The sequence below is a fragment of the Drosophila mauritiana genome, chromosome 3L (genome assembly GCF_004382145.1).
Source record: "Drosophila mauritiana strain mau12 chromosome 3L, ASM438214v1, whole genome shotgun sequence".
In the NCBI taxonomy this organism is placed as follows: domain Eukaryota; kingdom Metazoa; phylum Arthropoda; class Insecta; order Diptera; family Drosophilidae; genus Drosophila; species Drosophila mauritiana.
The window spans coordinates 18346553-18368881 of NC_046669.1; the positions used below are offsets into that span (position 1 = coordinate 18346553).

The following is a 22329-nucleotide window of genomic DNA, read 5'->3' on the forward strand; positions in this document are numbered from 1 at the left end:
TAAAAAAGCAAAAAAAAAGCAAAAATCTATAGAAAACCGAGACCTATTTGGGCTCGGGTTCACTGTGCAAAAAGGCTAGATGAGGAGCGTGATTGTGCAATGATCGGGAAAACGAAATCTGAACTTAATGCACTCTGCCCGGAGAAATAGAAAAATTGCTTGATTGAGTGACAGTCTATGTGGAGCAGATGATATATGGGTTTTCCCTGGCATCTTGAGGATTCCATGCAAATTAGGGGTTGTTCTCCCTGCTCCCAATTCATTTGTCCCTTCTTCTGAGTCTCAAATTAGTTGCGCATCTTGCGATCACATTTGTCAGGGTCGTTTGGCTTCTTTTTACCTTTTTTTAAGGTTGACAAAAGAAGGGACCAAATCCTGTAAAAAATCTACGTTTTTTCCTTTTAGCAAGGCGCCTCCTCGAGGGGAGGAAGATCTGCTTGTTACCTGGCCCCTGACATTTTCCCATACTCCCTGCAGTTCATTCACCTTTCGGCGCAGGGATCACTGGGATGTGCATTGGTTGCTGCATCAACATCGAAGATTATGTTCTGTCTGCGGATCAGCGAAGAAACGACTCGAATTAACAAGAAGGGTTAGTTCCTAAGCTGTTCGAATGCAACACATACTGCATTAATTTGACTTGGCATGATGAGTGCATTCACAGTCATCTGCGAGTCAAATGTATAACTAAGCACCTTAATCCATTATCCTTATGGTAATCATGATAATTTTGGTAGGAAGTCTTATTAATCTTATGTTTAAAGCAAAAAAAAGCGACCTTAATTAAAAATTATTAATTTATATTTTTGTTATAAATCACACGCTATGTAATTTTACCATTAATCATTTAAACTTATAACTTGAAATGCGGTTTTTTGTAACTTCTTTTGTTTGTCTAAAATCTAAAACAAACCAGACTCATTGGCCTTTTTTCTTCATACAATCGACTGATAAAAAAAAGGCAAAGTACCCAAAAACATTTTTCGAAATTGATATACTCAAAAAATTTAAAATGCTAGTTTTGTTAATTGTATTGTTATATTGAAATTTGTGAAATTGATTAATTTATCGTTTAGATGTTTAAACACTTATATTTAAATATAGTTAGTGATTTTGTCAGACAGCAAATATATATTTTCATAGTTTCCCTTCCCTTGAAAATCAACTTAAGCTTATCCAAATAATTTCTTACTGTTAGATAATTATTCTTGTTTACATAATGATATTCTTTAAAATGATTTGTTTGTCGATGCAATTAAGCTAGCTTTAACAGTTTATTGAATATTTATGCGTGGCACGTAATTAAAGGGGCGTTAATATATGTCATTTAAATACTGATCGCTGCAGCCTTACTCCCATATCTTTCATCGTGGAATTAATTTAAATTTATTCCAAGTGGCTCTCCCGTGAGCTGCCAAACAATTTCATTCACTCGTTTTTAAATAACCAAATGCAAATGAGTGAAAATTAAAAAACCGAATTTTAATTTGACAGACAGACGGCAGAGGACCAAACAAAACGAGGAGGCAGACCTTCAGTACAGCGAGCAAAGGTCCTTTGAAAAGGAAGCGCGAAGAGCAAGGGAACAGCCAGAAATCAAGGATACGAAAAAGCGCGCCAAACGCGGAATTCTTTAAAAAAAACCTTCGAAAACAAAGAGAGGATCGAAAATCACAGTTTGCCGTCTGGGATTATTGCGCAAGGACAACCTCATGATGATGGAAACGCAGATCATGACGCTGGCTATAATGATGATGATACGAGACTCAGTTTGCACAATTTGCAGGCTCACACACACACACACAATCGCAATCGCTATCGCAATAGCAATCGCAATCAAACAATAGGGAGAGCCAAAGGCAACCCGTTTTTTAAGGGTTTCCCATTCAGCCCGCCAAGGGATGAACATCATCCTCCTGCCCCTCCTGCCACCTCACCCCCTCCCCTTGCCCGACCAAATTACGTTTCACCCCTTTGTAAAACTCTAAAAAATAAAGAGGCGAGAGCGATCGTTTCAAACTTTTTTGCAGCAGCCGCTGCGGATATTTTAAAAAATACTTTTCGACGCATTCGGACGGGGAATTAGTCGTGAAAAGTGCGTGGCCGGATGAGCAGCAGAGCTCCGAAAACTGCAAGCGAATCTTCTTAAAAATACATTAAATTTCTTATAATTTGTCTTAACAAAATTTAAGTATTGCCTCAATCGTTTATATTTTCTTAAGTTCCCCGAAGTTTCTACATTTAAATAAACCAGCATTTTACCGGAAAGTACAACAATTAAAAAATAAAAAATTTATTTGAAAAATATTTAAAAACCATGGCCCATATTTGGTCAAAATAGTTTAACACCATCACTCAAAGAAATAACTTTCCTAAATTCGTAATTTTCTAAACTCGTAAATCTTGGAAATGACATTACTATTTTCAAAATTATTTCAAAAACGCTAATCTATTCAGAAAAAACCGTAAGTTTCTTAAAATTGTCTAGAAAGTTTATCGGAAACAAAGAAAATTTGAAAAGTGCGCGGCAAAATTTAATCGTACATATGTACATACCTATAAAATTTATAAAAAGCACGTGGTCCTGTCGGAATATTTTTTGGATTTTGCGCATTTGAAACTTTAAAGTGTAAAAAGAGAGAGCGAAAAGGAACCAAAAACCAAAGCAGACGCCGCGTGGAGAGCAAAAAGTGAAAAACGCCGACAAAATAATAGCAAAAGAAAACTTATGAAATCGAACTCGCAGCACATTCTGGTCCCATTTCATTTGTTTAAATCAAACGTTCAAAAGTTACAAAACAAAAAACCAACAAAATTTAAAAAACCAATCAAAACGAAAAAGACAAAAGTTTACCAAGAATAAAATGATTCAAATCAGCTAAATTTATGCTATGCAATATTGGTGAATATTTTTGGTAAGCTTTTTTGGAAACACACACAAATTTGGCAAACCCCGAAACATTTGGACTAAAAGTACTTTGTGAACTTTGTGAAACGGCTGAAACAAACCAATGCATCGTATTTAAAATTTCCATGCTACTTTAATTCGAGGCATTTTCACCATGTGTGCGTATAGAGACAGTAGACCCTTTTCCACTTTTCAAAGATGGCCGCCGGGAGTGAGAAGGACATCAGGCGGGGGGGTGGTTGCGTTCGTTGGTTGTTGGGGAGGGGAGGCGGCTGTTGCTCTTTTATAAACAATTCAAACAGGAATTACTGGCTGTAATACTCCCCTATATCATCTATATCAGTTTCATTTCTCATAACAATTGAAATTAGGGTACTCAATCTAAAGCAAAAGCTTCATAACTCCCGGTATTGAAAATTATGCCCTCAAAAGTAGGCAATAATCGCATTGAAAGATTCAAATATTACACTGAAATACCCATCTTTCAGTCAAAAAGTACAACATGAACCAGATAACATTTTCAAATATATCACAAAAATATACGCAAGTTTTGTTAAAAAGTACAAACTGATTCGGTTTACATTTAGCCTTTCCATTTGAGCCTTAATCCAAAACACCAATAAAAATATACTACAGAAGTAGCTTTTTAAAATAACTCCTTTCTCTAACAGAAACAATTTCCAGCAACTAATACAATTTTTATTAATGTAAAAAATGTTAAATTTTGTACACCAATAATCAAAAAGTAATGACATATATAATATATTATAATTATATAACCCAACATTTATCTTATATCGAGCACGCATAACTTGAAATTCATTAAATTTATTTATGCAAGAGCTTGTTTATAAAATCCCAATTTAAATATTTAGATATGAACAACATTTTCATAACTAAGAAAAAAATAAAAATAATGAAATAGTAAAATTATAAAAATAAAAAGCGTGTACCTATTCCAAAGCTAACTTAATTGCCACAATCCAATTAAATCGCCGAAAAAAAGGTTTTTTGACATATTTCCCGTTTTGCAGACGCCATTTTTGCCATCGCATATAACAATACCGAACCAAATAAAACTAGAACCACCCCTCGCTCCGTCAAGTAGATCATTTCAGGCCGGACAGCCCGGCTGACTCACAGACTGACCATGCTAACCAACAGAACAGAACAGAACGCTCTCTATAACGCAAACAACCCCTAGAAGTTGCAGATACCACCACCACCACCGAAACTCAGCTCTTGTGGAATGGTCAAGCGGCATGTAGCTACATATATTCAAAAAGAAACAATAACAATATAGTGGTAGGCGGGGAGGGTGATTACTCCATCCATCCATATATGTACATACATATGTAAGCGAGTGCATTTGGAAAGACCTTGTGCTGGTCAGTAAAGGCTGTAGAACCGGCCAATGGCCACTGGCCAACGGGTATGGGAACAAAATGGCATAGTTGAAGGTAAAACGTGAGCTCTAAGAGCAAAACAATGCTCGGCAAAACTATTTAAATATGCAAATTAATCGGGAATAGAAGCAACCTTATGGATAAAACATACAGTACACTATTCTAACTTAGACCATCTAATTTTTCGTAAGGGATCGCTTACGCAATTCAACACTCTAAAATATTACTGTCATAATGAAGACAGAAAGAAATAATTTTTTTCACCGAAATAATAATTTATTTTATTGATATTTACAAGATAAGAACCCTTCCTCCTTTTTAAATTAAAAAAAGCATCAGGTGTATATATATACAATAAAAAAACAAATGGTTATACAATATTTCCAGATTTCCAGAAATTTATATTGATCAGCATTACTTTACGGCTCAATCAAAAGAAGACTTTACATTTGTGTTTAAAAACAAAATTAATTAAAAAATATTTAATCTCGATAAATAAGAAAATGATTAGAATATGTGACACATTTTTAATTTTCTCACTAATACCAAATCTTTATTATGAAATAACCCAAACAAAGAAACGAAGCAAGCCCATTTCACTAATAACTAATGACGGTCTTTTGTAAATTAGTTAAAATTAAATCGAAATATTAAAAATATTAACAAAAAGAAGAGAAAAAGAGATGCCTTGCAAAAATGCCTTGAAATTTTATATAGTTTGGAGCCTGGTTTTTATTACAGCGAATTTGAAAGTACTCAAAAATATGTTTATATTCGAATAGATAGAAATTCTAAAAAATGCGTAACAAATTAAAACAGACCAAAAACTAAACAATGATTGAAAAAAGATAACTTTTACTAACAAAGTATAACAAAATCCTGCGAAAAACACCTGGAACTAATCAAAACTGAAAAATGCATAATTAAATGAAATTAAGAGAATATATAGAATATAAACAGGAAGAAAGATATCTTTGGCATGCCGAAGCTTTCATACGTATCCTTGCAGTTAAAATCCAATATTAACCAATAGGACAGCACGTTATTTAAAAAAAAAACAAAATTAAATCGTAATCTTAAAAATATTCACAGAAAGAAAAAAGAGACATGTCTTGCAAAAATTACATGATATTTTATTTATCTTTCTTTTTTAACCCGAATTTAAGCCGAAAATATTTAATATATATATATATTGTGTATATTAAATGTATACCGAATTATAACGCTGTTTGAACGACGAAGATATGATTTCTTTTCTATTAATTAAGTACAGACAACAGAAATAACATATTATTGAAAACCTGGTGCAAACCGAAATAGAACGCTTTATGGTCAAAAACAATGAATCAATGACTATTTTCCATTAATTAGATAGTATTTTTCATACTGTTTCTTTGGAAGCTATATGATATTGTTTTCCGACCTGTATTATATTTTTTAAATCGAAATTAAATATCATCGAAAATCCAGAATTAAAAAAACCAAAATCAAAGACATTTTCTTGTATTTCCGATTATTCCTACATTATAGTTACCGATCACACATTTTTATTTTGATAGCTCTAAAACTGAAATACTAATTTGCATAGAAACTTACGGACGGACGGATGGACATATGTATATATATCGACTTACCTGTTGATAGTGATCAGAAATGTATATAAATCAACAGGACACAAGTCTTTCACTGTGTTGCACAGTTCTCAATGAAATCAATATACCATCTGCAAAGGAATAACAAGAAGTATAGTTGTCATTTTAAACTTTAAACTCGGTATTGAAAACCCATAGTACATTATAAAAATAATTTTCCAAAAGTTGAAGTAAACTTGGTTTTGAAGTTCTGCAAAACTTTTTTAGAACAAAATTGTTTTACTATTGTTCTCCAAATTTCTCAAAGGCCAAGTTTGCACATAGTAAAAATTTAAGATATTTGTAGCATTCTAATGTCAATATTATCCAACCAATATCTCATACCTATTGGATAAATCACAAAGTAGTAAATATTTTTTGTTCCTACGGCAGATGTAAACATATTCGGCCAATAAATATAAATAACATATATAAGCACCTTACAAATTAAATTGATATTAAAATTCAAGATAATATCTGTTAGTCTGATAAAGCAGTGCAAAATAGTTTCACATATAACAACAGCAGATATAAAAATTAAGACTCGCTGAACAAAATTACACAACCAATATTAGAATTCTCTTCCATATTGCATTTCAAACTTTTGCAAAAAATAATTCGCAAGTCAAGCTTCAAATCAATTGCCAAGTGACATGCCCTGAAATAACATTTCGCACGAAACATGCTCTGAACTCTTTAAATTATGCACAAATTAAAGCAATTCCCCGCTGATTCGGACTATTCCTTTGGCATGGTATCAATCTATAAATGGAGTGAATATTTTCCGACACTTTCCGGCAATTAGCAGCTAAAGCCTGAACTTAATACACGTGCGTACACCTGAACTCTTGACACGAAGTGCTGTCCCCGCATTTCCACGACTCTTGCTGGCTCTCACCACTGCCAGCGATCAAATGAAAAGCCGGAAAATGCACTTTCCATGTTAGCTGCTAGTCAAACTGCTTAATTGCGCATTAAATATGCAGAAAAGTAGGCAAAACGAGCGGAAAATATGCGAAAGGGGAAGGGATCGGCATCGGAAACTGGGAAGTCCTGCGCTGACCAAATTGCTGTGGCAAGTGTGGAAATATTTCGTATCAACAGACATTATTGCGCTTGACAGTTTTTACTGTCAAGCCCCCTGGAAAAGCCGCCATCCCCTCCGCCCATCTATGTGACACCTGACTTGCCGAACACACAACTCAGCACATCTCCATATCCTTTTTACGTAACAATCCCGAAAACCGAAAAGGTTGAAAGTCGAAGTCAGCTAGCAAAAAGCCACAATGCCACAGGACGTTCCGCATTCGGAAGTATTTTTGCTCATTTTTTTACGTTTGTTTTTTTTTCTGATTTAATTGACGAGTACTCCGCAGGATGTGACAAACGCGGTGGCGGCGGAGATCCAAGGAATAACCTTAATAGAATTTCCATTTGTGTCCATTAGGCCTTGGAACGGCATTCCTTGGCGGAAAAAATAAGTTATGGCCATGCGAATTGATGGATTTTAAGATGAATTAAATTAAGGCTGACTTAATTAATATTAATATTAATCTGCATCGAAATGAGATAATACTTCCAAAAATACTTTAACCTCGTTTACAGTAGTTCAGAACTTAACAAATTTGTAACTAGCTTAGAAAAACAAGGAAATTTAATGAATCTTAGAGCAGCCCAGTTAACAATAACACAATATAAAAATTCCTTTTTTGTTATAGAATAAAAACTATATTTAATTAGCCTCTTATTTGACACTGGTGTGCATCAAAGCGATTCCTTTAACTTAGGAACATTATGACCACAGTCTTGAATAAGAGGCTGATTAAAGTGAATATTCTGCACTAATTGTAAATTTATAGTTCATATTTTGACTTAATAACGTACCATATGCTGTAAATACTAATACTAAATCGAAATCCCTAAAAACAAAACACATACGCAACGAACTTTTTTTTGCAAATTATTTTAACAACTCTGGTTAATTAAATCCATAAAAAATAAAACTATAAAAAGTAGTAAGTTTTAACATTCTGAATACTATTTGAATTTGATGATATCAAACTAATTAAACTTTTTTTGCAAATTATTTTAACAACTCTGGTTAATCAAATCCATAAAAAATGAAACTTTAAATAGTAGTTATTTTTAACATTCTGAATACCATTTGAACTTGATGATATCAAACTAATTAAACCATTTAAAAATATGTATTACCATCATAAAGCAAATAGCATATAGCATTCATCGTCACTTAACATACTTAACAAAATATAATATTAAAATTACAAACAATTGACCTTAGATTTTTTTTGTAAAAATTCTTGTTTCGCAGTTTAGTTTGTACTATTCAATGTAATGTATGTAAGAAACATATAACAATCTCAACAAACTGAATTTACCAAATTATTGTAGTGTCCTTAGTTATCTGAACTTGTTATTTAAAAAGCCTTTAACAAAATCTACAACAATAGTCCAGCCGTATCTCATGCCCCAACTTTGGTTTCCTTTTGTTTACCCGATCACAATCTAATTAGCCAACAAAGAATCTCGAACCGCAACTGTCGGAATTAAACTTGAACCGAAAGTTGAGATTTTTCCGAGCAAATCAATTAGAGCATTTGCCCAAAAAAAGTAGCAGGTTAAATTGTTGCAATGCCAGAGCTTGCCGGGATCCATCAAGGAATCCCTTCCAGCCTCTTGGCGCAACATTACAAATGGCTGAGACTTGGCTGGCTGTCAGTTTGGGTTCAGTTCGTGTTGTGTTCTGTTGCGCTGTGACTTTTTAACCTAATGAATAATAAATTGGCCCAATTGTCACGCAAAAACAATGCCGCGGAATAGATGGATAAGGGTTTGCGCTGCGACCTGACATCAGGAGGTCTGCGAAGTTTACTTCTCCAAATTTTAGACACATTTTCCATGCCATGCCACGCCCTTCCAATCCATTGCCTGCCTTTTCTTTGCTGTTTATTTCCGCTGAAGTGTCGCCTTCGATAGATTTTGGCATTTGTTAAGGAACTTGCACTCACCTGGGAAATCGGTGGCAGGCATCTAGCAATGATTAGCACTTGCTCTACCTTTTCCTGTCGGCCTAAGTGGCGCCCACTTGCATTCGTTTTGGCCCTTTCGCTGCCTTCCCGGCCAAGTCGAAAAGTAATTAGCATATTGAAATGTTGCACAGGCCTCACCTCCGGAACAATCTCATAAATAATTTAGCCAGCATATTTGATGCACTTCGGTTGCAATGGCTGCATTTCCCCAGTTCTTTGCGAAATGCTGCAATGTTACATGTTGCCCGTGTGCTGGCTTCAATATTTAATTGCGAAAAATCTCCCAGCCGCGAAAGGGGTTCAATTTGGCTGGGCTATCCCTCGGCTACTTCATCCTTAGGCCTCTTAAAAGCGTGTCAACAGCTTGTCAATCACAATTTCGCAAATAAAATGTAAGTGTCAGCTCATGGAAATTTAGTTTGCGAATGTGTTGATTGTGTTTTAGTTGTGGCTGTTTAGAAATAATTGGGGAGCGGTGGGGCTAAAAACACACTGATGTGGGGTATTCTCTAAGGCATTGCGTTCTTGAAATACAATTGCCATAGAAAAGGTTCACGAAATCACAGTAGTTTCATAATCAGAAAAAGGAATAGACAAATACTTTAAAATTCTCAAAATATCTTATGCTGAAGTAAGAGAAATATCTTTAAAGAAATCTTGATAAATTCAAAAGTTAGCCTCCATAATAAAAAAAATCATGCAATTCACACCATTTACAAAACTAAATTTTCATTAGTTTCAAATTTACCTATTTGATATGAATCGGCATATAATAAGGAATAGCTATTTTATTTAACTGATATATAGGCAGAGAGTCACCGAAGTTATTACATCATAAACCAACCGAAAATATTTAAAACAAATATAGTTACATTTCTAAGAAAGCAGATCTTAAATAAAATTGAATTATAAAGAATAACATTTAACTTAAATAGCCGCCATTATAAGCAAAATTATAACCCATGGATGCCTTTCAATTTATAGCAATATTTTACGCATACCAATCATGTAAATTTATTTTATCCATTACCCACTGACTAACTAATTTTATGCGAAGAATATTTAAACCTTTTAAGAACTCCTTCTTCAAGCTAAAACATACCATATCGGTCAAATGCCATTAACAGAACTAAATGAAAACCATTTAAACAATTGAAAACTGCTTAAATTAGCCAAGAATAAATTAAAACCATCTTTACATCCATAAGCAAAACGAAATAAACTAAAAAGTAAAATTCAAAATTTGACATAATTTACGCCTGCGCAACAAGGAATAGTGCAGGTCCTCGGCAACAAAAACCAAAGCCAGGACTCTCATTGGTCGCCTTCGAAAAGGCAGCCGAGCGAAAGCCGAGCGGCGGTCGTTTGCATAACACGCATACGCCGCATAGGCCCAAAGGATAAAAGCCGCCGACAACGAGGGATGTTGCTTCCTTGTTGGCTTCCGCTCGGTTCGCGATGGCACTGCGTTCGTGTTGCCTGGCAGCTAGTGCCAGGATCACAAGGATACAACGTCAGCAGTTGGACAAACGTATTGCAGTTCCGGTGCGGCTCTCACACCGAGCAGACGTGTTGGCCTGCCTAGAATAAGAATAACATTCAAATGGCCAGTGCATTGTGTTGCCCAAAATTGTGTTAGGCCTTTGGCTAAGTTTGGCTGTTTTTATATAAGAGTTCCTGCACGGACACTTATATAATTTTGATTGTTGCTCAGAAAGCCCTTATTGTTTACCAGTTGGCTTTCGAGCAATAATTGAAACCAGATAAGTGATCCCCTCATCGCTGAAGATTTAAAAGCACTTCGTTTTGGTAAGTTAAGATATATTACTTTTATTATTTTGTATTCCTTATAATATAATAATATATAACAATAATATAATAATAATTATATATAATATAATATAATATAAAAATATACCGATTACAAATCTAATTACTTTAAATAAAAGGCTTTGCATTACTTTTAAATAATATTTATATTTAAGTTCCAACTATATAAATGGTTTAAATCAAAATAAAGATAAAAAATAAAATAAATAAATGTATATATTTTTTTCCAAATCTTTGCTAAGCAAGTTGAATCTTTTTAACCAAGACTTTTTTTTAGTGATACTAGATAATAATTTGCTTAGCGAAAATGAAAGAGCATGTATATATATATAAACATAAGATAGCCTAATATTTAGAAGCAATTGATATCGCACTAATTGAAGATATGAACTATATAATTTTTTAAATTAATTATTAAAATTGTGATCTATGTATATGATTCAAGGCAGTTCCGATTTATAACTAAATCATCCTTACAAAATGTTTTATTTAGAATCCACTATTCACTCGAAATTCTTTCGAAAAATATAAGCTATAATTATATACTTATACTTATAAACTATAATTATATACCTAGTAAAATTGCGATTCATACGATTGTAGGCAGTTCCATTTTGTAACTAAATGTTTTATTCAGAGCCCACTTACTACGAAAACTATAAACTATAATTACACACTCAGTTAAATTGCGAATAATATGATTCTGGACTGTTAAATTTCATAACTAAAGCATCTATGCTATATGTTTTTGTTTGGAACCCACTACCCATTCGAGATTCCTATAAATACCTGCAGTTAACTGGGTTCACTGCGCCCCAAAACATTTCCTATAGCGCCAAACACACCCGCATTAGCGACGTCCAAAGACTTCCCCCTTGCAATTAGTCACCAGGCAGCGGCGTCGTTGAACTTCGTCGAAATGAAAACAAAAGTGTAGCGAAATAGCTGAACAATATGACAATTGTCAAGCGTACCTCGAGTACCTCAAATCGAAACGACCTTCACATTGAATGCGCCCAAGTTTCGCCCAAAGCGGGTGTCAATGCGCCTGAAACTTGTTTCAGTGGAGCCCCGCCGCACTCGTGTTTGTTAATATTGTTTATATTTGGCTATTTGGTATCAACGCCAGTCAACGGCAGACAATGGATAGTGTTTTTTATGGCCGATTTGTTTAGTGAATTAGCATTTAGTGCGAAACAGAGCTGCCGCGATCAATGAACTCGATTGGGATGCTATCTGGTTTTCGGTTAAGGAACCAAAGTCATGAAATCAATTAGTATTCTAGCGTATTTGCCTGATCCACTGAACTGATTTGCCTGCTCCGACTGAGAATCGAGATTGAATGGATAATGAATTATTAATGCCTTGGTCTGCAGATTTGTCATACTCCGTCTTAACTTTCAGTTTCAATTTCAATTCCAATTCCTGCTTTGCCCACTTCAATAGCCAATATTCTTGGCATGATATCGCTTATGCATATTATGTCATAGAAGTGCACTTCCCACCTACATTTATTATCACTTTGATATGCGGTGGATGTGTATCAACCTTCCCATGTCGCCAATTGCATTGAGTGTGTGGGCCATGCGTTAATTTTAAGGGCAATGTTAATGTCAAGCGGCTAATATTACATTGATTGCGCCGACATTGAATTTCAATTAATTTTTGGTCCCATCGCAGTATTCATATGCAACGCAGACATCCTAATTTGCATAACAGGCCCGATTACCAACTACCAGGTCAAAACTGATGGAAATATGACGTCTAAGGTTAGCTGCAATGTGCGAACTAATTGTGTCAAATGCAGGCAATGTCAAAACTGTAACGATTACACAAATCTAAATTTCTTAACTTTCTAAAGATAGATTAGATAAATTAGATCCTGAAGGGACAGAAAAATTCATTGTAAATCATAAGAACTAAAGAAAAAAAGATACTACATGCAAGCTTACTAAACGATACTTAAGCTCAAAAAAATTGGTTTTGAATCATTTATAACATTTTCGGTACTAGGTTAGCAATCGTTATGCAATAGCATTTAAGTTTATTAACAAGTCATAATAATATTTACACCCTTTTCGTTATTAACCATACAACAATTTCAATAACACTCTAAATACGTGCTAATCGCAATAATAATGTACTAAAATAAGGATAAAGGTGCAATAAACTGTGGTGGCATCGAAAATTCAGCATAAATATTGTCACACCTTTTGTCGCGCACTTTTCAATGTCATGAACTTCGCTGGGTCATAAAACGCAAAACACACAAAACTTTATTTCGGCCATTGTTTACTTTTGGGTTTGTTTTCGACTTTTCGGCAGCTCCTTAATTCCCCCCAGCCACTTGGGGCAATTGAAATGCCACAACGTGTGCACATGGCACCCATGCCCACAAAACCACAAAAAAACGGCGATGAGACAGGTAGTGAGTGCAGCGCGAAAAAAGCTCTCGGCTGAGGCAACAGGTGCTAAAGGCCCGACTTCCGTTTGTTATCAGGCCGAGAGAGCGAGCTTTCCGGCTAATCCGCATAGAACTCCGGACGACAGTTAGGTAAGTCAGTGGAACGGAGAGGCGCTGGACTCCCAGACACCTATATATAAATTAATTGGCGCACAGAATATTTGAGGCAGTTTCGTTTAAGCTTGAGCCGTGCTTAACGGGTTTTTATTCGGGCTAAGAACACTGGTTGTGCACACAGAAAATGTTGAAAATCGTACTCGTAGTCGCGGTTCTGTCGCTAGTGAAGTGTGCACAGTCCCAAATTGCTTGTGAGTTCATTGAAAAAATGTGACAAAAACAGTAATAAGTCAAATATAACTAATGTGATATAAAGATTTGTAATGTTTTTTAAACCTTTAACTTTTAACTTGTGATAAATATTCCATTAATTTTTGCAGTCCTTATTATGTTAGGTTAGATTTATATCAATTAAGAAAGCACCATCTTTTAGCATTGGATACTTAGAGGCTAAAGTCACTTGATAAGTCCTGCGTCTAATGCTCCAATAGCAAAAGATTATGCTTCCCCATTTGATAAGAAATCAACCTAAAAATATTTTAATATTCTTTAAAAACTTTAACAATCATGATAATGAGATATAAATATTACTTAAAATTTCAATAAATGCGTTCTGCTACCATTAACTAATTATTTTCGACATACTTTATCATAAACTTACGCCAATTAAAATTCCTCTAACTCCCATGACAGTTACCAACCAGCCATGCTCGGTTCGAAATCCAAAAATCGTGGGCGGCAGTGAGGCGGAGCGCAACGAAATGCCCTTCATGGTCAGTCTGATGCGTCGTGGTGGTCACTTTTGTGGCGGCACTATCATCTCGGAGCGATGGATCCTCACGGCGGGACATTGCATCTGCAATGGGCTGCAACAGTTCATGAAACCAGCTCAAATCCAAGGAGTTGTGGGTCTGCACAGCATCAGGGAGTACCTCAACGGGATTGGCAACGGTCCGGATGCACTGAGGGTGGACTTCAAGAACATTGTGCCCCATCCGCAATACGACTGCAACGATGTGAAACACGATATAGGTATGTGTGTTCTTTTATGTGGCAATTGCAAGTTCAATTATTTTCCATATGTACAGAACTGAATCATACAACCATTTACAGATGAACATTCTTTTTCAGTAAAATGAATTTAAAAGTTAAACTAGTAAAACACCAATAAAAATATATACATATATGCGCTTAGGGTCTTAAAAAACAAACAGAAATATATAGCTAGGAAATAAAGAGTTTTAACAAAGGAGTGAATTAAAGGTTAATCTTATTTTATGTTTTACGAGTTGGATATTAACCATAATGAACCAGAGACGAATCTGAGCTTAAAATCTGATAATACATATTCTTCTTTAGCTTGAGCTATTGCAAATTGTTTTATCTTTCTTTTACAGCCCTCCTGGAGCTGGTACAGCCAATCCGATTCTCTTCACACATCCAGCCCAGCTGCGTGGGATCCGAGGAGGGGCATCGAAGTCTGGAGCAGGAGTACGGAACTGTTTCCGGTTGGGGCTGGACGCACGAGAACCAGGCGGAAAACGATCGGTCCGATGTACTGCGCAAGGCCACCGTTAAAATCTGGAACAACGAGGCCTGCGAGAGGTCCTACAGATCCTTGGGCAAGAGCAATACCATTGGAGAGACGCAGTTGTGCGCCGGTTATGAAAACGGTCAAATCGACTCGTGTTGGGTGAGTATTCACTTGGCTGATACGGCACACATGTTATGCTCCGGGTTTACTTACCTTCACAGGCGGATTCTGGCGGTCCGCTGATGTCCAAGGAGCATCACCTGGTGGGCGTGGTGTCCACTGGGATCGGCTGTGCTCGTCCAGGTTTGCCCGGAATCTATACGCGCGTCAGTAAATACGTGTCCTGGATGCAGAAGGTGATAGACAGCAGGAAATAGTTGGCCAGGAATCTGGAACATAAAGATTGTGATTCACCTGTGATATTAGTCGTACTCTATTATGTGATCTTCTTCAATAAACGTTACTTTAACCAATTAGAAATACCAATTTTTTGTGGCCGGTCGTCATTTTTTAAACTTATATCGAAGATTGCGCCAACCGATATCGTTGGTATTTTGCAGATAAGATTACTCTGGCAATATTAATCGACAAGAATATCTCTAGTGTACATAGCGGCAATGGACTAACGGTGGTATCTTTCTAAATCTTTATTTTTTAAGATGTTTGCATTATTATTTTTTAAATTCACCTCCAAACAAAAAATAATAATAAAAAGCGAATACGTGTTCCATATTCCAACGTTCCCCATCGCCGCAAACTCATCGACGCTAATTTGTACAATATTCCCTTTAGTATTTTAAAAATACTTATAAGTAGCACTTACCGTCCGCGGTATTTTTTGTTTCTCAGCAATTGGTATTCAATTAAATGCCATAAACAAACACCAAAAATGGAAATGGACACAGATCTAACAAAGTAAATACTTATATTAAAAACCGATACATTTTTAATTAAATTGATACTCTCTCTTAGTCAGGCGATTGCCGAGCTAATGCGCGAGATCGAAGGTCATAATGCCAGTGCCAGCAACTCGAAGCAAAGCGAACGCAAAGTGAATCCTCTGGGCAAACTAAACAAACGCTTCTTGGGCCGCACCATAAACACTGCGATTCGGCATAATGATAGGGAAAAGGAACGCGTACAGGCGAATTGTCGGCAGAAGCTGCAGGATCTGGATGATGTGCACGAAAGGAGGAAGTCCAACTACTCCTACAGCCGCGATGCACCCAGAAATCAAAGTGTAGATAGAAGCAGAAGTTCCAGCAGAAGGCGCAGCAGGAGCCGTCACAAAAAGGCCAAGAAGCATCGCAGCCGAAGGAGGACCAGAAGCAGCAGAAGTTCGAGCCGCAGTCGAAGTCGCAGCAGTTCACATCGCCGAAAAAAGCGCAAAAAGAAGGTTAAAAAACACAAAAAATCACACAGAAGACGCAGGAGCAGCCAGAGCAGCAGCGGCGGCGATTGGGAAACCGCGCCCAGCGAATCGCTACATATACCCGCGCCTTCAGATGTGTTCATTAACCACTCCAAGCAAATGGCTCTTGCTGTGGCCATGGCCTATGGTCAATTACTCAACCCGAGCAGCCAAAAGAAAGCCAGCGCGTCTAAGGAACGCTCCTCCTCTCCTACAAGCGATATATTCCGCGAACTGATGTCCGACGGAGAGGTGGACAAGTCCGAGAAGCCCGAGGCCCTGTCAATTTCATCCAGCGACGAAGAGCCAAATGTTCTCACCATTAAAGTAAGCTCGAGCTCAGAGTCCAGCGGCAATTCATCAAGCTCGGACTCAGACTCAGATACAAAGAACAGCGTACGCAGCTGTATAACCCTAGAATCTGGTGATAATAGTGATATTGAAATAATAGCGTACCATGAAGAGCCCAAAAAGGCATGTGAAACTGAACCCGCGTCTAAACCTGAATATCCGACTCAATCGGATAGCACAAAGCAACAAGTAGACGATTGCACAGCTGTCACTACAGTGGACCTGACCGAGGATTAATTAGGATAAACTTTATTTAGAGAATTGTAATGGTTGTTAAGCAAGATCGAAATAATATTTTAAAGGCGACAAACTGAAGATGCAACAAATAAAGAATATTGTTTTTATATTATTATTACAAAAATAAGCTCTGCCACAGATAGATTCATATTTGGTTTGTTTTTTTTTTTTAAATTAAGTGTAATAGTGATATATTAAATATACCGAATGACTAGTCCTAGCCCTGTTGTGTCTTTTTATAATATCAACTTTTCGTACATTTATTTTATTTGTATTGGAATCTGTTACATTTTACAATAATAAATCCGAAATTAGTTTATTATTTTCGACTAATACAAGATTTGAAATGTTAATTTTTTGTTTTGGTTTTACTTAATTATCCAAACCACGTGCCAGAGCTCTTGCCATAGTTGATATGCCTCTCTTGTACGTCAACTAACTGTTGCTCTCTCTTCCTCTCTCTGACCGATTTTCTCTCAGCACCTGCCCGAACAGCTGATTCTTTATTTACCACTCAATTGTCGATGGAAAACGCCAGCGCGAAGACAATTAGAAATCGCTAAGTTAAATAAATAGAGATCCGTGGTCGCAAGATGTTCGGGAGCCTGAAAAAGAAGCTGAGCAGTGCGATCCAGGAAGGCCTGGTGATCTCGGAGAATCTGCAACAGCAATATCGCCAGCGTGTCAGTTCCGGAAACTCGGGGAGCAGCCAAGCCAGTGGGATTACGACCCCCACTTCGCCACTGGGCCTCAACGAGAGTCTGTCGTCCAGCAGGAGCAGTAGTCTCTCCCTTAGTGCTCCCTTCCAGCTAACCGATGGAGTGCCCAGCCACCTAAATGTGGCAGCGGGTTGCAGTTTGCTGGCCAAATACGAGGATGATTGGCAGCAGATTCATGGCGCCAACGAAGAGAACGCGGAGAAGGCTGCGCAGATTGCTAACCAAATCTCCGGCATCCAAAACCAGGCCAGCCATCAGCGCAGGATCATGAGTGAGCTCAACAGTAGTCTGGCGGGAATTCCCACGTTGATAGCCCAACTGAAAGCCAGCTCAAAGGTTCTTAATTCCCTGGAGGAAATGGGTCAGCAGTTGGAGATTGAGCTGGAGAAGCTGGAGGATCTGTGCGAGGAGTGCGAGCTCCAAGAGTTCATCCTCGAGCAGCAGTTTCAGCTCTCCCGACACAAGCAAAAGAAACTCAACGAACTGGAGCAGTATCGCCAGCAAATAGCCCTGAAGCACCAAACCAAAATCAAAGATCAGGAGCAGACCCTCATGAAGCTGCAGAGGGAACGACAGGCTGTCTTCGACGACGCCTTCCGGGAGGATATGGAGGAGTACAAACAGCACGGCCAGCTGACAAGTTAGTCTGATAACATAAACGAACATGAGGCAGTAAATTAACGCCCCTTTTTTCAGAAATTCAAACCACCAGCAACAAGTTGGCTCTGGAGGAAGTCGTCCTTGAAGCCAACGAAGTGGAGACAAAGGATGCTCTGGAGCAATTCCTAAATGGCTAACTCACATTGTTTGCTCATCGTGCAAAAGACTACAATTTGTGCCTTTAAGTGCAATAAGCAGAGTAATTGTTAAAAAATTTTAACGGGGACTTCTGAAAATGAACTTAAATTTTTTACGACATTTTCTACTATTAAACTATTGCATTAAAGGAATTGGACATACAAAGATTAATTATCAATGCCAAAGTATTTTAACATTCATAATTTGTTAAAGTAATTTCAAAATTTCTTTACCATCTCGGACAGAATATATAAAGTCAAAGTAAAAGTGAAACTTCAGGAATCCCCCTAGTTTATATGAAATTCGTTGATGTGGCAGCGTCACTGCATGTTTTGACAACGTTGAATAAACATTGTTTTTATAACAGTCGAATTTCTCCTTTCTTTTTGCACACACTATAATAGATGTCTTGAACTTAGCATGATTATATGGAAATAATTGAATATTCAACATGTTTATGATTACGAGATGGTAATTTCACCGCGTGGCAACTCCGGCGAGAGCCACAACAGCTGATTGCTAATCAGTGATTAAAAAACTGAGTAAATTAGAGATAATTCTCCGCAGCTTACACTTGTCGCAGCTTTCATTGCTCCCCGCATTGCCCCCCAAGTTTCCGTACCCTCTCCTGGATTTCGAGCTTATGGGCGCAGTTGGATCCGCTTTGAGATCCCCAATAGTCGACATGTCTACCAAGCAGGCGAAATTCGTTGAAAACACCATTGCCAGCAACAAAGTGGTGATATTCAGCAAGACCTACTGTCCCTACTGCACGATGGCCAAAGAGGTAAGAAAGTTGCGAGACCTTGAAAAGTCCCAAAAAGTGATGACATCTTTGCGTTTCAGCCCTTCAAAAAGCTCAATGTGGACGCCACCATAATAGAACTCGATGGAAATCCCGATGGCAACGAAATTCAGGCAGTTCTGGGCGAGATTACCGGTGCCAGAACGGTGGGTGCACTAAATATTTTACATTGTAAAGATTAGTTATCATATGTAACTCGTATACTTTGCAGGTTCCCCGCGTCTTTATCGATGGCAAATTCATTGGCGGTGGCACTGACATCAAACGAATGTTCGAAACGGGAGCACTGCAGAAATATTTCCAATAAATAATATTCTTACTCTGTTCAGAACTCCTTTTTATGTAAAAAGTTCGTGCACGCGTTCCTAGTTAATCTTCAAAGTCCTTAATAAATGCTTTTAAAATGTATGGTTTGCACTACTTGAAATATAACCATTAATGTGTGGGTGGGTACAGATATATACTCGTTTGTTTTTTTATCGGTTAATAATTTTTATGAGTGTAGTTCTACGTATCTGTTAACATAGATATCACACGTATGAATATCCCCTTCAACTGCGCCCATGCGAGCAACAGTTTGCAGTTTTAGCTGATCTGGCAGCGCCGTAACTGCAGTAAATAAAAATTGTTTACAATAGTATTTAATTACCTGAATGATGGCTGATTTGGTGAGCGGGGAAGCCTCTGAATCCGACGAGGAATTGCAGGACCAGAATAAGGTTGTTGAGAATAAGGTTGTCATAAATCACATTCCCATAATATAACCAGTTTCTGACAGATTTTTGCTGCTGAAGTTTCGGGCGAAGCCTCCGAAGAAGAAGATGATGAAGACATTTACGAGCAACGCCGAAGCAGCAACCAGGTCAACAGCACGGCTTCCATTTACCGGAATAATCTGCTCCAGCGGAAACTAAGTGAGTCACCAATTCTGTGCCTTCAATCATTTCAACTTAGTGCCCTTTTCCAGTCGAAAACAACATTGCCATTTGGAGATCCCTTACCGCTTTCACTCGCAGCTTTGTGTTGAGTGCCTCAAAGCAGCTCGTAACCACTGACCAAATGCTCATCAAGTCGCAGCTTAGTCTTCAGTCGGCTCACACATCACTGCAGCAGGCCCAGAAGAACGCCCAGGATCTGCAAACCAGGGTGGCTGCCGTCATTACCAGCAACTTCCTCCCGCACATAAGCATCCAGAAAACAACCTGACGTAGACGTATAGTGTATTTGCTGATAAACGATCAAATCTAGGCTAATCCTCTGTATCGGAATTGGGCACATAGACCTGAGTGTTGGGTGAAGGCTCCCGCGGAACGTATGTCCTCTGAAAGCAACGTGAGAAGATGGTTCTCACCTTGTTAGGGCGCTCAGGTGACTGGGGTATAGTTTCGTCCTCGTCGGAGGAGCTTTTCGCAGGTTTAGGTTGCTGAGAGTCATCTGTGTTGATAAAGCAAACCTCCGTGCTGTTTGGTGGCTCTGGAGTAGGTGCAATGCTGGCCTCCAAAGCGGCATCCGCGGCTGCCAGCATGAGAGCCTCTTGTTCCGCCTCGTCTTCAATCAGAACCACGGTGTCCACCTCGGCTAGGATGCGCGGGTGCTGGACAGATGGCGCCTCCGAGTCCCGGAACTGAAACAGTGGATTATCTAGGCTCGATTCTAATTGGGTCTCCTCCACTCGCCGTTTTGGCTGCACTGCAGCCGGTTCCGAAGAGCTGCCTTTGCGTTTGTTGGTCACATTCGGCTTCGAAACGCTGCTTTTTCGCTTTCCGACCGCCGCTCGTACATCCTCATCTTGCACTGTCAGATCCTTTTGACAATAATCTTCCGAGAAGCTTATATCATCGGGGGATAGCGTGGACATGATCAGCAAGCATTCAATCTCGCCGTGCTTCTTAATTTTGAGCAGAAAAGGCATGCCCGCTTCGTCGAACTCCAGGGTCAGCGAAGCATTTAAGCACTCGGCGAACAGGAGAAATGCTCGGAATTCCTTAATGCAGAATGTAATGACCGTCTCCTTCGTTACCTGGTACTGCTCAAATTCACTGGGCTTAAGTTTCAGCTGCGTGCGCATGAACTTATCATTCACACGGGCTCCTTCTATGTAGTTTTTGGCCACCACACTGCCCGAGTTTGCCTCCAAAGTAAGTTCCTCCTCCGAGGAGTTAAAGTTGTTGGATATATCCGTCAACAGCTTGTGATCGCCACGGATTCTGAAAAGAAAGATGAGGTAATTACAAGAATTCTAAGAATGCATGCTTTGAGTAGTAAATTCGAATTCAGATGGGCATAGATGTTTTAAGAAACATAAGGTCAATGTATAGTAAGGAGATAAACTTAGTAGTTATCCTTAACACAAACAAAAACTCACATATTCGGCATCTGATCGGTGTTTATGTTTGTGTTAATGTTTTGGTCGTCTATGATGGAAATGGTGGCCTCCTTTGTGGTCTCAAGCTTACAGCGGAGATTCACCTGCAGGTTGGTCTGGTTGTCCAGCAAGTTGAGTTCGCAGTACTCCACCTGGAACATATTATTATTGATAACTAATCCCAGTGAGCATACTTTTGAACTTACCTCATTCATGTTGCGGAACACGGCCAAACATCCCTTCATGGAGATCTTGCAGTAGAAATCGGAGTGCGGCGGCATGTCATACACTTCGAACATGGATCTTTTGAACGATATGCTGCCCACAGCGGATTGTGTGGCATTTATGGCCCGCATCTGCAAGGATTGCTGGTCGATCTCGATGAACATCTCCTTGCCCACCTTGGACAGCGATTGTACGGCTTTGGCGATGACTTAAAAAATAAATTCTTAGTTATGAATATATTTAGCTGTTTATTATGTGGTACCTCTTGCATTGCTGCCCTCTAAAGTGTATTTCATTGGCAAATTTGCACTATGTTTTTTTTCGCGAAATTCGCGCTGAAATTTGTAAACAAACAAATTAGAGTGATAGTAGTCGCACAACAGGTATGAAAAAATACCAACAAAGGCATTTGGTTACGCATTTATGCATTTTGAAGTATGTTTGTACTATGTTAATGCATAAATTGTATATTTTACTAATTTAGTTTATATTTTAAAGTAAAAGATTTCCATATTGACAATGGTCCGTGAAATACTTA

The 22329-nt window shown here is 38.0% G+C and overlaps 6 protein-coding genes across 6 annotated transcripts; 5 read left to right on the forward strand and 1 right to left on the reverse strand.

Annotated features, from left to right (window-relative positions):
- Positions 1-13133: 13133 nt before the first annotated feature.
- Positions 13134-15334, forward strand: LOC117140101 (transmembrane protease serine 9). The gene is made up of 4 exons (XM_033302856.1): positions 13134-13597; positions 14040-14378; positions 14744-15039; positions 15102-15334. Exons 1-4 carry the CDS (start codon positions 13531-13533, stop codon positions 15255-15257), a joined length of 858 nt encoding a protein of 285 aa, XP_033158747.1. The 5' UTR covers positions 13134-13530; the 3' UTR covers positions 15258-15334.
- A 386-nt stretch (positions 15335-15720) lies between these two features.
- Positions 15721-17037, forward strand: LOC117141394 (G patch domain-containing protein 8). The gene is made up of 2 exons (XM_033304808.1): positions 15721-15795; positions 15853-17037. The coding sequence occupies exons 1-2, from the start codon at positions 15770-15772 to the stop codon at positions 16877-16879; spliced, it is 1053 nt and encodes a 350-aa protein (XP_033160699.1). The 5' UTR covers positions 15721-15769; the 3' UTR covers positions 16880-17037.
- Positions 17038-17382: 345 nt separating this feature from the next.
- Positions 17383-18762, forward strand: LOC117140305 (dysbindin protein homolog). The gene is made up of 2 exons (XM_033303150.1): positions 17383-18238; positions 18295-18762. The coding sequence occupies exons 1-2, from the start codon at positions 17473-17475 to the stop codon at positions 18393-18395; spliced, it is 867 nt and encodes a 288-aa protein (XP_033159041.1). The 5' UTR covers positions 17383-17472; the 3' UTR covers positions 18396-18762.
- Positions 18763-18907: 145 nt separating this feature from the next.
- Positions 18908-19529, forward strand: LOC117140307 (glutaredoxin-C4). The gene is made up of 3 exons (XM_033303152.1): positions 18908-19183; positions 19243-19347; positions 19413-19529. Exons 1-3 carry the CDS (start codon positions 19040-19042, stop codon positions 19506-19508), a joined length of 345 nt encoding a protein of 114 aa, XP_033159043.1. The 5' UTR covers positions 18908-19039; the 3' UTR covers positions 19509-19529.
- Positions 19530-19789: 260 nt separating this feature from the next.
- LOC117140306 (biogenesis of lysosome-related organelles complex 1 subunit 3) lies at positions 19790-20454 on the forward strand. The gene is made up of 3 exons (XM_033303151.1): positions 19790-19920; positions 19980-20115; positions 20169-20454. The coding sequence occupies exons 1-3, from the start codon at positions 19855-19857 to the stop codon at positions 20405-20407; spliced, it is 441 nt and encodes a 146-aa protein (XP_033159042.1). The 5' UTR covers positions 19790-19854; the 3' UTR covers positions 20408-20454.
- Positions 20405-22160, reverse strand: LOC117140304 (cell cycle checkpoint control protein RAD9A). Its single transcript, XM_033303148.1, has 4 exons — positions 22054-22160; positions 21773-21999; positions 21567-21718; positions 20405-21408 (listed from the first exon to the last, which is right to left on the reverse strand). Exons 1-4 carry the CDS (start codon positions 22085-22087, stop codon positions 20451-20453), a joined length of 1371 nt encoding a protein of 456 aa, XP_033159039.1. The 5' UTR covers positions 22088-22160; the 3' UTR covers positions 20405-20450.
- Between the last annotated feature and the right edge of the window lie 169 nt (positions 22161-22329).

Bases quoted from the DNA above. Each gene is read 5' to 3' on its own strand.
- LOC117141394 (XM_033304808.1), top strand. From the start codon at position 15,770: ATGGAAATGGACACAGATCTAACAAA. The intron at 15,796-15,852 runs GTAAATACTTAT...ACTCTCTCTTAG, and splicing joins ATGGACACAGATCTAACAAA to TCAGGCGATTGCCGAGCTAA.
- LOC117140306 (XM_033303151.1), top strand. From the start codon at position 19,855: ATGATGGCTGATTTGGTGAGCGGGGAAGCCTCTGAATCCGACGAGGAA. The intron at 19,921-19,979 runs GTTGTTGAGAAT...AGTTTCTGACAG, and splicing joins AATTGCAGGACCAGAATAAG to ATTTTTGCTGCTGAAGTTTC. The intron at 20,116-20,168 runs GTGAGTCACCAA...GCCCTTTTCCAG, and splicing joins TCTGCTCCAGCGGAAACTAA to TCGAAAACAACATTGCCATT.
- LOC117140307 (XM_033303152.1), top strand. From the start codon at position 19,040: ATGGGCGCAGTTGGATCCGCTTTGAGATCCCCAATAGTCGACATGTCT. The intron at 19,184-19,242 runs GTAAGAAAGTTG...TTTGCGTTTCAG, and splicing joins ACTGCACGATGGCCAAAGAG to CCCTTCAAAAAGCTCAATGT. The intron at 19,348-19,412 runs GTGGGTGCACTA...TATACTTTGCAG, and splicing joins AGATTACCGGTGCCAGAACG to GTTCCCCGCGTCTTTATCGA.
- LOC117140101 (XM_033302856.1), top strand. From the start codon at position 13,531: ATGTTGAAAATCGTACTCGTAGTCGCGGTTCTGTCGCTAGTGAAGTGT. The intron at 13,598-14,039 runs GTGAGTTCATTG...CTCCCATGACAG, and splicing joins TGCACAGTCCCAAATTGCTT to TTACCAACCAGCCATGCTCG. The intron at 14,379-14,743 runs GTATGTGTGTTC...TTTCTTTTACAG, and splicing joins CGATGTGAAACACGATATAG to CCCTCCTGGAGCTGGTACAG.
- LOC117140305 (XM_033303150.1), top strand. From the start codon at position 17,473: ATGTTCGGGAGCCTGAAAAAGAAGCTGAGCAGTGCGATCCAGGAAGGC. The intron at 18,239-18,294 runs GTTAGTCTGATA...CCCTTTTTTCAG, and splicing joins ACAGCACGGCCAGCTGACAA to AAATTCAAACCACCAGCAAC.
- LOC117140304 (XM_033303148.1), bottom strand. From the start codon at position 22,087: ATGAAATACACTTTAGAGGGCAGCAATGCAAGAG. The intron at 22,000-22,053 runs GTACCACATAAT...TTATTTTTTAAG, and splicing joins AGAGGGCAGCAATGCAAGAG to TCATCGCCAAAGCCGTACAA. The intron at 21,409-21,566 runs GTGAGTTTTTGT...CTTTCTTTTCAG, and splicing joins ACCGATCAGATGCCGAATAT to AATCCGTGGCGATCACAAGC.